We start from the raw sequence: 13,329 nt of genomic DNA, 5'->3' as shown, positions 1-13,329 counted from the left end.
AATTTGAATTAGAATTGATTGAGGTTATTTTCAGCATGTTTTTACAGGAAAGTGAAAATTTAAAGTGATTAAAAATAATGTTTACGGTAATCTAAAATAAAATTGTTTCTGAAATTCAATTTCTTTAATATTTTAGACTGTGGAATGAATGTCGTATAGTTTTTTCGTGGTTGACTTCTAAGAAGTGACGATTCTCTATGTTCGGACTTTTGTTAGTGATCCTGTGGTAAAATTTTTTCTGTCAGTTTTCTACTTTTTTTTTCTTTTTGAGATTTTTTTTGGTTCTGGTGTGTTTGATTTTTGAGGGTCTACGTTTTGCTGTTGAATTGTATTTTTAATTTTTGTGGTATTAACGTTTTGAGTTTGTTCTATTTGTGAATGATTTTGAACGATGTTTAAGCCTGTGAAAGAATATAATTGAGTTATTTCGCGGAGTGCGTATTTTTTTCGATAATAAGGTAAGAGGTTGTTACCTTGTTGAATGATTTCTTTTTTGATGGAGTCAGTAACTTTGTATGTTACTTCAGTAGGTTTATCAATTATTTGATATGGTCCTTTTCGAAGTGGTTGTAGTTTTTTGGATATTCCTTTTTGTGTATTAAAATTGGGTATTAAAACAAATGTTCCAATTTTTAAATCGGTGGCTGGCATGAAGTGTGAATTAATTTGGTTGTTTATTTTTTTGCCTTTGTAACAATTTCTTTGTTACTTTTTGGTATATTTCATTATGTTTTTTATTTCTATTTAAAATCCATTCAGTATGTGTACCGGAAGCTAATTTTAAAAATTTTGGATGATGAAAGTGGTCTTCAGCATGGGTATGTAATGGTAGATTATAACAAATTGAATATTTGTTTGGTTGACAATATCCTTGTGTATTTTTATTGGCATTTGCTGTGAACATAATTGGTTTTCGTGGCTTTTAATTAAAAACCATTTCGTATGTTGACATTCCTAGGGTTACTGTGATTTGTGAATTATAAGATAAGGGGAATAATTTTACATCTGCTGACCCTTCAGTGCATCTTGTATCATTTCCATTTATGCTACATCGATGATATGCTTGTAGTGAAAGGTTCATGTCTTCACTCTTATCTTGGTGCATGAGGTGTACGTGGTTTATGTTTGATATTATATAGATGGCATAATGTGATGATTTCATTATTTATAAATTCAGTTCCATTATCTGTAACTAGTATTTCGGGTAATCCAAATTTAGCTATCCAATTTTCGTAGAAGGTTGTGTATGCGTAATAAGCATTACAATGTGGTACTGGGTTGAGTGCTACGTAGTGCGTAAATGCATCAACAATGACTATAATATAAGAATTTCCTTCGGAGGATGATGAAGTTGGGCCTTTTGTGTCAAATGAAATTCTATGATTGAAATATAGACTTTGTCCTTTAAAGTCTTGTTTTGGTGCTATTTGTTTTTGATTTGGGTAAGGTTTATTTAATTGACATATTATGCAATCATTGCATAATACTTTAATCCAAATTGGTGCGTTTGGGAAGTAAAAATTTTGTGTAAAATTTGAATATGTCTTTTCTAATCCTGAGTGTCTTTTTGTATTTTGTTTGTGTGATATGTTGAATGCTATCAACATCATGCTGAGGGGAAGACAGGGTACTTTAAAATCGGGTGTTTGATATTCTAAAGATCTGTATTTTCATCTATAGTTGTATTATTGAATTTCTATAGTATCGAAGGAGTGTTTTGTTTCCTAATATCGTTGTATCAGCTTTTGCTGGCTTTGTTTTATATTTGTGCCATGATTTGAGTTGTCTAATAACAGGGTCAAAATTTTGGTATTTTTGTAATAATTGTAGTGTAATTTTCTCTGTTGGGGGTTAAAAAATATTTTCGACTTCTATTTTTCATAAAGGAATTGTGTCAAGTGGGTCATGAAGGTTGAAAACTTGATTTACTGTGTATTTCAAATCAGTTGTCGGTGGTCCTGATAAATTTATAATGTCAGTTAGATTTTCTTTTTCTATTATTGGGAAGGGATCTTTTTCGTGTGGCTGTTGCTTTATTGTCTTTTGTTGGGTATTATTTTTTATCCAATGTGAATATGGGATTGGTTTTAAATGTGGATGTCATTCGACTTCATATTCGACTTCATAGTCATTGTTTTGACAATCTGAATAAAGTGGAAAATATTGTAAATTGTTTATTTGTGATTGATTAATATCAGTTTTTACTGCATATTTACATTCTAGTCGTGGTGATGTTTCGTTTTGTGCAAGATAAAGTTTAATGTTTTGTGGTATTTCAAGTGCAGTTTTCCGTGTGAGTAATTCAGGTGGTGTATTTCTACTTAGTGTATCTGGTAATGCAAGATTTTTTCCCGCTGTCCAAACTATATGTAAGTTTGGGAATTTTAATAAAATTAATTGAAATCTGTAAACTTGATGGTCTGGATTCAATTTTTGTGTAAAAAGAAATATAATTGGTTTGTGATCCGTGAGAAGAACTGTTGGATGCTTTGATCTAAGTATCAGAAATTCACATTCAGTAGTTGTGTATATTATAGCTGTGCATTCTCTCATACGAGTAGAGAGTCGTAGTTCAGCTTGTGTAAATAAGCGAAGATTTGCTTATATAAGATTCTCTCTTGATTGTTCCACTGTGTGATTGTAGTAATGCTGCGCCGATTGCAAAGTTTGAAGGATCGCACATCGCATTGAATGGCTGATTTGGATCTTGGATTGTATTTGATTTTTGTTCTGTTAGCAATTTTTGGTAATTTCTTCAAATCGTGTTTGATGTTCAGTAGTCCATACAAAGTTGTTTTGCTGTCTAAGGATGTTATAGAAAGGTCTTAAGTATAATTGCTATTTTTATACGTATTTACTGAGGAAATTTAACATTCCATGGAATTCTTGGATTTTCTTTTTATTTGTGGGTGGTTGAAGTTTTTGAATTGCATCTATAGGTGTTTTCAATGGAGTTACAGTGTTTCTTTCAATAATGTGTCCAAGAAACTTTGCGCGTGTTAGAAAAAAAATGTGATTTATCTGGGGCTGCTTTCATATTTTCATTTTTGAGTATTTGATGATACTGTTCTAAAATTGTAATCATTTCATCTTTAGTTTGTGATTGCATGAAAACATCATCTAAGTTATTGATTGCATTTATCGTATTGGTGAACTTGTTTAATGGAAAAGTTATATACATTTCCTGATAATGGTTTCAGATATTTTTGTTGTTGGTTGTATATAGGGTAAAATTTAGAGAAAAATGGTGGTTGTTTGTTTAATCTTTGAAAGAATGTTAAGGATGTATTTTTCATTCTTGTGTACTTATCTTTTATTTGAAGTTTACTATTTAAAATATTTATTGTGGGAATATACTTACTTATAAATGGTATGCCAATGATATTGTGTTTTATATCTGTTATGTGGAATGTTTGTTTAAATGGTTTGTATAAGATTTTTTTTGTACCATTGTTCTCGTGGGAACTAGGAAAAGTTGGATTTTTCCATAATTTATTAATGTTGAGCCCTGTGCTGTTGCTAATTTGCTGGCTGTCTTAATAGGTACTAGAGTTGGATGTAGTGATTTAATTTCATTCCAAGTGGGAATATCAATTATATTTGGTTCTGCTCCTGAGTCGATTAAAAAATCTATTTCAAGATCTGGTGGTTGAAATTCTTTACTTTTTGGACTTTCTAAGAGAAATGGAATTGTCCAAATTTTTTCTCTTGGTTGTTCTTTTTGTATATTTTGGTATATGTGGTTTGTAGTTGAGTTTTGTATTTCGTCTTTTTCGGGTTTAATTACAGTGTTTATTCTATTTACTTCTTGTTCAACTGGTACATTATTACTATTAGGTGTAGTGTAGTAATTTTGAAGAAGTTCCAATTCATTTTCGTAAATGTGTGAAGTGAAAAGTTGTTCATATATAATAGTTTGTAATCATTTTCAGCTGTGATCATTTTAACTGAGATAGTATGATTTTTATCACTTTGGCTGTCTGTTGATTCACAATTAATGTGATTTAATTGTAATTCTGTACTTTCTGTATCATCGATACCAGGGGGTCTGAATTTGTTCCTTCAGTTATTTGTACTTGATTAATTTGTCTTTGATCTTTCGGTGTATTGCTTCTATACTTGTTTTGGGAATCGGAGTAGCGATAATTATTTCTATGAGGAGATTGAGAATAATTCCTTTGTTGATTGTTATAGTTTGGATTCCTATTTTGTGAACTTTTTCGTGATCTATTATGGTAGTTGTTGTTATTTGTTCGTTGATAATTGGATCTGTTGTATGAAATATTTTTTGATATACTGTTTTGGTAAGGTTGATTTCGATTTTTGAAATAACTTCTATTTCTATTGTTTGAATAGTTACTGTTTCTATTGTATGATGAGTTTCGTGATCTATCGTTTGAATAGTGTCTATTCCTAGAATTTGAATGGGAACTAGTATCAAAAAATTCTGTTCTGTTTGAAATTGATCGTGAATAGTTATTTCTATACTGATTTTTTTGACTATTTGATCGACTATATCTATTTTGTGAGAAATTTCGTGAATTTCTTTGTTCTGGTGATCTACCTCTATAACTAGAATTATAGGGTGATTGGTTTCTTGAGTAATTTGAATTATTTGGAAGTGGTTTACCAGAGCTGTTGTTACTATGTATGTTTTTGTTTGGTAAATTTTGGTCTTTTTTTCATGTATTGATAGAATGATTTATTTGTATTTGTATTTTTTTGGTTTGTTTTGGTTATCTTGTTGTTTTTGTCTACATTCGGCAATACTGTGTACGTATCTTTAGCAATAATTACACCATTTTTTTGAAAGATGGTTTGCCTTTGAAATTTGGGTTTTTCTCATATATGTTTAAAAGTTCAGTGATTTTTTCAGTTAGATCTACATCTGAATCTTTTTTGTTGCTTATATGTGTAGTATTTGTTTCGATTCTATTGACATATTGTAGTTTAGAATTTTCTGTTTCTTCGAGTTTCATTGTGATTTCTGCTTGTTCTAGTTTATCAACTTGTTTTCTGAAATCTAAATCTGGTTTTCGAATTGAGGAGGGTTGTGATGCTCTCTTTTTAATAGCTATTTTCCTTAATTGGGTTGTAAGAGTCATCATTAAAGTTTCTGTCATTTTCGTGTTTTTATAATCATGGGTGTTAAGTGAATATGCTTTTCCAACTAGTGTTTCGATTCGAACTGCCAACTGTTTAATTGTTTCGTTTGGTAGTCTGCGAATTTCGTTACATAAAACTCTTTGATGTTGTTTTTTTCTTTCAGAGTCAAACATTTTTGAGAATTCTTGTGTGAATCTTTTCCAATCTGTTTTTATATCTATAGGTAAAACCGAAAACCATTTTTGAGCTGCGCCATCAAGTGTTGTTTGTATCAACGCTGTGCGTCTATGTATCCCATTTTGGTGAAGTGGCGTATTAATTGGTTCGGGTCCTATATTTAAAATTAATTTTGCTGTGACTGCATTCAAATAATCATCTACAGAGTATTCAGGGTCTGTACCTGTAATTACGATCAATGGTTTGTTTGATGTTATTGATGATCCACCCATGACTTATGGGTTCATAGTCATCTGTAGTGATTCTGCGGCATTTGGCAGTTGTGAAAAATTTGTAAGTTGATTTTGTGTTATTTCGTGTTGTTATAAATAATATGGTAGTGGTATTTCATTTTGCATTTGTGTTGGTTGATGAGAATGCATAATGGCTGGGTTTTGTGATTGTGCTGGTTGGTAGGATTGTGTGCTTGGTTGATTTTGTATGTTCATCGGTTGATATCTTTGTGTATTAGTTACATTTTGTGGTTGATATTTTATATTTTGAGATACTTGATTTTGTCGAGGTTTTTGTGCACGATATTCTTTTGTGTATGGTGCAATAATATCTGGTTGATAATAATCGTCATCATATGATGATAAATAATTTGATGTGTGATATGGTGTTTGTCGTTTATTCCTATTTTGGTGGAAAAATGGATAATTTTCACTATGATCTTGAGAGGACTGTGGATAGTCATGGAAATTTACTGAATTTGTTGATTTCATTGGAAAATTTGACTTGTCTGAAAATAAATGACTTTGCTTATGTATACGGGGAGGATGGGTTGTTTTCGATGGATCTACATAATTATAATAGTGTTCTGCGAAATTACTTCTAGTGAATGTTCTTTGTCTGTGTGTTGGTTTTGTCATTGGTCTATATGTCTGATAATCCATATGTGAATATTTTGGAGCAACCGAGTATTTAACCGTAGATTGTAATGTTACTTGTGGTAATGTTTGATTTTTAGGTTTTGGTGTTGTAAGGTTTGGATGTATTGGTGAAATACTTTGTTGTGTAGTTGTTACTATTGTTTCAACTACTTCTTCATTTACAAAATGTGATGGTGTTTGAATATCTTGTTGTGTAAGATGTCTACTTCCATTCAAATTCTCTTGTTGTACAAGGGTTGAATTTAAGCTAAAATTTTGTCTTCTATCAGGTAAAAATGAATTATAGTTTGAAGGTGTTGCATCTATTGTAAGTGGAAATACCTTTACATAGTCTTTGTGATTAGAAATTGTACTGATTGCTTGACTTGAGATGTCTATGGGTATGTTCAGAAATAATGGATGAGACCATTCAGGGTCCCAAATATAATCTGATTGTTCTGCAATGACAGTGTCGTCATTGGTACTTTGAGGTCTAAATTTTTTTCTTGCTTGTGCAATTAAATCAATATTTAGTGTAAAATAATCAATTATGAACCATGCTAAGATTTTTTGTAAACGTGTTTAACGTTTTGTGAAGTTTCATTGCTTGAAAAATTTTGGCGGATTGTATTTAAAAATGCTGAAAATGCGGCAATTTCATTTCTTACATTCGTGTGTCTTGATGTTTGAACTGGTGATGTACTTTCAGTTCCTGTTATTTCTAGTATGGATATATAACTATATATTAGTGAAAAAACATCGTTAGTGAATATTGAATTCGCTTTCTGAGAATTTTAGTGTTGTATGTTTTTGATGTATTCTGCGAATACTTTTGAAAATTCTATATCAACATCGTCTGTTTGAATAACATGTTTCTTATGAAATTTACTTTCTGTGCTGAATTCTATGGTGTAGATTCGATATTGTTGTGTTAGGTTACATATTCCTATTAAATAGTGATCAACAATTTGTCTTTTGATTTTTGTTTCTGGAAATTCTGTTTTACACGGACTAATTCCTTGTTCGAATACATTTGCAATTAAATTAGTACAAAATTGTATTTGTCCTCTATCTTCATTGAGTGAATTTATGAGAAATGGGAAATCAGAGTGTTTGTCTGGACTTTCGTCACGTGGACTTTGGCTCATTTTTTCGTTTTATGACTGTCAATGCGTAATGTTCAATGTGTCTGATTGGTTGGTTACAATTGTATAAACGTACTGGTTTATTTTTGTACATCTTTTTTATTCTTGTTTTTCCTTGTTTTGATTAATGTGATGTGGCTTCTGAATCAGACAAATACAATTGATTGTGAACTGGGTAGTTTTTATTTACTGTTTCTTTTAGTTTGCAAAGTGCATCTAAATTGCTGACTTCTGATTCGGAGACTGCGTTTCTTCGCTTTGAAAATCTTTTCAGTATGATTTGTCTTTGTTTACTTATAATTTTCCTTTTTATTGTTTGCCGTTTCATTCGAATATATCCAATCGTTTGTTTGTGTGGTGTGATTACGAGATCGTATGTTTCGTTATTTATTTCGCAATTGTGTAATACGATTGTTTGTTTATTTCCCAAATTGTTCAGTGACATAAGGTTTAGGATGAAGGATGCAATGTTTTTTATTAGTGAATATATATTATCCTAGACTGTTAGTCCTTACGATTTTTTGGTTAGCCTAACTTGGGTCTTTTTGTTCAGGGTTAGAGAGAAAAGTATATTTCGACTCCGAAGAATGATCGTTACTTTCTCGCGGCTATTTTAAGTTAAGGTGTTAACTTACCTAATCTTACTTAGGGGTAATGATTGTGTTCAAGAGTTGGAGAATAGTAAATCGATCTACAAGGTTCAGGTATAATTAGAACGCAAGTAGTTCGTTAGGTACTATTTTAAGTTTTTTAAGATTTAAGATTTAGCCTGGGTCAGGTAAGAGGAGGGGCCAAGTGAAGGATGAATCACCGAAGTTCTTCACTGTTTAGCCTAATTAGAATGGTTAGAGTGATTTGAAAAATTTCTATTAGTCCTGGGTCTTTGAAACGGTTGCGTAGTGAATCGACGATTGAGGTCGTTAGACACTTTATTAATAGGGTGGGGGAGAACAAAATTGTTCTATTTGATCCAAGGATAAGCCTTGATGATCAGATATAAATTTTAATGGTATTAAATGAATTAAGTTAGGTATTTAATGAGATACAAGGAAAACATTGATGATCTGTATTTAGGGTGTAGAGAAATTTAAGTTAAATAAAGATAAAATTTAGGATAAGCCTTTAAAAATAATTTTATGTTTTATTGATAGAAAGTTTAGTTTTTGATGATGTTAGTAGTTTTATGATTGCTATTATGTTTAGGTGATGAAGCTGTAGATGACACGATGATTTGTATATACTAATAATTTATGATCATGTTAACCAATTTTAAATTTTCTTTTAATAAATATATTTTTCAGATATCTTTTTGAATCTTACTGCAGTTTTGGAGGAAACGAGTCGAGATGTTTTTATCAATCGTTTTTGTACAATAGTAAATTTTGTATAGCGCCTGAAATAATCGTTGAAGATTATTCTTCAAGGTTTTATGTTTGCAAATGAAAATCTAAATTCATTGCTTGTAAAATTCTAAATATAAAAGTTTGTTCTGGCTTTTGCCGTACGACCATGAAACCTAATGGTAAATTTCTTCCTAGTCGTTGCTCGTCTCTTGTCCGAGGTCTTCTTCCAATACCTGGTAGTTCTCATATTGTACGGAATAGCGGCTCTGATCTATTGAGTCGTATATACATTTCAACTAAAATATTATCATGTAACATTTCGGACATGTTTTTGTCTATTTCTAATCTATTTTGTTAGTTCTAAGCTAATTTGTTTTTTGAGGTCTTATTCGAGACTTATGGTCGCACCAGATGAGTTATGACCGAGGTTTAACTCATAGAGTAATTTCGGATAGGGTACACCGTCTGCTCGTCACGCTATCTTATTTTCGGCCGGATAGATTCGTGCAACTTCTTAGTCTAATACCGATCCTAATCTTTCTCTTATATCTACTAGTCTCAGGTTGTTTAACTAGTCTCTGCTAGGCTCAATAGATCTAGAGTATACTGGCTTATTGCGATTGCTAGAAGGTCTCTTGGAGAGGTAACTATTTTCTAAGTTAAATTCAAATCTCTCTGGTGCTGAAATTACAAGTAATTTCAGCACTTACAAATAAGTGGGTTGTTAGTTAGATGGATCATGATTGGTTAAAATTAAATATTTTATAGTGATAAAATATCCAATTTATAACCAATAATATAATGTAGTTTAGATCTGGTTCCATACTGGCAACATCGTAAGAACTTTGTTCCAACAAAATCTTATATACACCAAATTTAATTATACACCACCTCTAAGTTTCTTTAAAGAGGCAAGAAAAATGATTTTTTCAGTTTTCGTAATTTTGAATATTTTTAGCGGTGATAATCTATGCAACTGCAATGATTGTTTTTTTCTCAGAAGTAATTTCGCTTGATTCAAAAAAACTGGCGATACGACCCGACCGTGTTTGCATTTGAATAAAACTACTTTAAACAAGTTTTTAAAGGAATCAAAATTGGTAAAAATTTGAAAGCAAAGGAGTATTCAGTATTTTTGATTTTTTTTTGCAATTGGAGTTTTTCTCAACTGCAAAATTAAATGATTTTATGAGTGCAACAGCTTGAAGTTCTTAGCTATTCAAGCTATGGTAGAAAAATTGTTTTTTTTTTTTGGTTTATTTAATCCTCATTACAATTAACTTATTCAACTTTACATCTACCAAAAACCAACTTTCATTCGTTAAAAATCTTTAAAAAAAAAGGCCTTGATACCAACTTCCGCGACAGCAAAAACTCTTTCATGTTTTTTTGACATCAATCGAATCACGACCAGCAAGATTCGAAAATGATTTGAGCTTGTTTTAAATTGACCTCGATTTATGGATAATGATGTGAAAATGGAATAAAACTGAAACGAAGTTTTTCCTACTTCCTTTGGTCCAGATTATTACAGAAATTATTAGTTTTACGAGTAGCTTAGGTTCATTTCGGTGTCCTACAGTATTTTTATGAAGAGCGCAGTCTTTTCCGGCATTGATTACTCTCAGGTTTTTTCTGTGGCATTTTCTATCGAATAAACCCAATTATGGCATCAAACATATTTTTTTAAAGTTCAATGCAACGATTAGTTGTTATCGTCTCTTTCAATTCCTAACAATTTAACTTCATGACAGATTAACTTGATTTCGTTCATCTTCAAAAAAGAACAATGCACCATTATCCCTGCAAATTGGTAGAAACAATAAGTATGAACAGCAAGCAGGGGCGGATCTAGGATTTTCACCGGGGGGGGGGGGGGGGGTTGGTGGGGGATTTCGGATTTTCAAAAAAATGTCGAAAAGTTTTAAGACCTTTTTTTAGGTCGTTTAAATTGATTTTCTGAGCTCTCCCAAAGCACTAAAAAGAGTTTGGCCAAAATTTCTGCGAAAATGTTGAAAAAACAGGCCAAAAATGTTGAAAAAACAGGCCAAAAAAGGCGTTTTTAGGCACTTTTTGGAAAAATTTTACCAAAAAGTTGCGTTTTTTATGCGCGCGCTCCCTAATTCCGCCCTTGACGGCAAGACTGCTTGTTTATCAGGGCAAACCCCTGAATACTTCTACTGCAACTTAATCATATCGAATAGTTGTCGGCTTGAAAAGCTACAAGTTTCGCACAAAATCAAAGATGAGGTGTTAAAATTTGAGTTCTACCAAATTATTTCGACAGATTAGCAGGCCTCGATTCAATTCAGGAACCATTTTAATAGGCTGGATAATTCGCCCAGCATAAATAATTTGCGTTACGTTTTCAGCATTGTGAATAAAAGTTACAAAAGGCTCATAAATTAGTCCAGAGCATGACCAAATTGGCAAATTTCAAATTCCTATAACTTTTCAAAAAATGATCGGACGTCAAAGATCTTTTTATATTTGATTTTTCAGGGAGTCAATATCTTCAATGGGGTAAAAAAAGTTTTTTCAAAAACTATTATTTCGATCGCCGAAAACTGACTGAAAAAAACCACCCCAAGCATAACTATTCCGTTTTTTTTTCGAAAATTGAAACAATAAATAGAAGCTTTAACTGGAAAGGGGTCTCACAATTAAATTCTTTTAGATGTGCTCAAGAAAAAGTTTCAAATTTCGGTAATTAGTAAGAAATTTTTTCACCAGACAATTTTCCTTTATGATGGCACGCTAGGTGGGAATTGTACACTGGTAAATTCATCAAATATAACGTTGTCATGCCATCAATTCAAAAAAAATGTTTAGCAAAGTATTTGGTTTAAAAATTAATGAATGAAGATTAATAAAAAAAATTAGTGAATAAACAATTTTTGACCAAGAGAAATTTCTCTCAAATTTTGTACCGAATCTGCCCAACTACTTTTATGTTTTTTTTTGTATTCCTTTGAAATTTCTTAAAAACTGCTCAACTTTATTCTCAGCAGAAATAGATTTCTATTTTTGTTTGGGTTAAATTGGTGTTCAATTTAAAGGAATGACCTTAAATTACACTAATTGTCCATAAGTAAGATAGGGAGTGAAATTGTATAGTATTGCGTTGATGGGAATTGAAAAAAAACGTAGGAACGTTGTTTTGGAAAATTACAACGCAAATGTAACTTCAGTTATGATGTAATACTTGTGCACTGTTCAAAATTTCCTCCGTCCACCGAGTCTCCTAGTGTCTCTAGGATGATGTCATTGTTCTCATCCGTGTCAGCACAATATGACACGTACTCGAATAAGTACAGGCAGCCTGTCCACTCCACGTTTAATGTATGCTCGGTCAGTGACAAGTCGAATATTACGACTGGTACTTCGGCTGTCGCTCCGGCTTCTGATTGACAGGTGGCATGGACAGAGATTCCCTGTTACAACAGTAGCGAAGATTTAACTTTGGGAACAAAAACTAGAATTTGGTTTTTCATTTTAGAATTTGATTTACTGCTCGCCCAAAAAGAGCCAACTTCGAAACGTATATCGCCATCCAATTTTGGCCAAATGACCCCAATCGTTTTCTTAGGGTGCCGTCAGCCTTTGATAAAAACTAAAGTTTCAGGAAGTGTGATAATCCCTAAATCTTATCTGAAAACTAGACTAATAATATAGTTGAATTAATAGTAAAGTTTAGTAAGTAGATATGGATCAATGAATAGATGATAACTACAATCTTGCAATAGCTAACGAAGAGTGAGTCTTAGTTTTTTAGCACCATCAAGCTGTTAGAACAATCGACATGATTGACAGGTCTTTAATTAGTGTTATTCAAATGATCTCTAACATTAATAATAATATGGTATAACGTCCTCTATCTTAGGTGGTCCACTCACTACCACCACATTTCCCCCTCTAGAAAATTTCAACAACGTTTGAAATTCTCTCACAAGTTCACATTCACAATAAACAAATTCAGTCAATAAGTTTTAAAGTTTTAGTTCATTGAGTTTTCTTTCCTTGTGCTTGTTCCAACTTGCTAGTCGTGAATGTTGGTCTCCTTAGCTTCCTCCTCGGCGATGGTGACGGTGTATTTCCTGATGATGACGGAGTATCCCCTGGTGAAATTGGAATTGTTTGTAGCCCCTGTTTTTCCTCTATGTTTTTGACTGAATGTTTTAGTGGACTTCCAAAGAAATCTGTCTGCCGCTTGCTTCTGCCCGACGACCTTGAGTTGTTCGATACCTGTGAGTCATTATCTCCTGCACCGTTTCTTTTCTCCCTTTTCTTCTCTGGTTTCCTTTTATCTGCTGATTTATTTTCCTCCAATTTCTTTTCCGTTGTTTCTGATGTTGTCCCCATCTTTTCATCCGTTTTTTCTTCTTTGCTCTGTAAAGTATTTGACTTCTCCGTTACTGCCGTATTCTGAGTTTCCTCCGTATTGCCTTGCGTCTTCTCCTTCTCTGTTGTCGGTACTGAGGGAATTGGACAGTTTGTACTTTCTTTCGTCTGATTCGCACCTTGCGCCTCTTTTGTTGCGACTGGTACCATGGAAATTGGGCATTCTTCTGTCGACTGTGCGTCTAAGTTCTTTTCTACTGGTGGTACTACTTGCACCTCGTGTTCTCGAGAACTGCTTGATGACAT

The 13,329-nt window shown here is 32.4% G+C and overlaps 1 protein-coding gene across 1 annotated transcript in view; it reads right to left on the bottom strand.

Moving 5' to 3' along the window:
• The window catches only part of LOC134841594 (uncharacterized), a 106,073-nt gene extending 92,744 nt beyond the window's left edge, over window positions 1-13,329 (bottom strand). Inside the window, exons 1-2 of the mRNA XM_063857626.1 lie at window positions 12,928-13,329; window positions 11,888-12,116 (exon numbers count right to left, since the gene is read on the bottom strand). Of these exons, the coding sequence (XP_063713696.1) occupies window positions 11,888-12,116; window positions 12,928-13,329 (631 nt within the window). The remainder of the gene's footprint in view (window positions 1-11,887; window positions 12,117-12,927) is intronic.

Source organism: Symsagittifera roscoffensis, chromosome 3, assembly GCF_963678635.1.
Source record: "Symsagittifera roscoffensis chromosome 3, txSymRosc1.1, whole genome shotgun sequence".
NCBI classification, from domain to species: Eukaryota; Metazoa; Xenacoelomorpha; order Acoela; family Convolutidae; genus Symsagittifera; species Symsagittifera roscoffensis.
The sequence above is the reverse complement of the archived record's forward strand: the minus strand, read 5'-3'. Positions and strand labels throughout refer to the sequence as shown.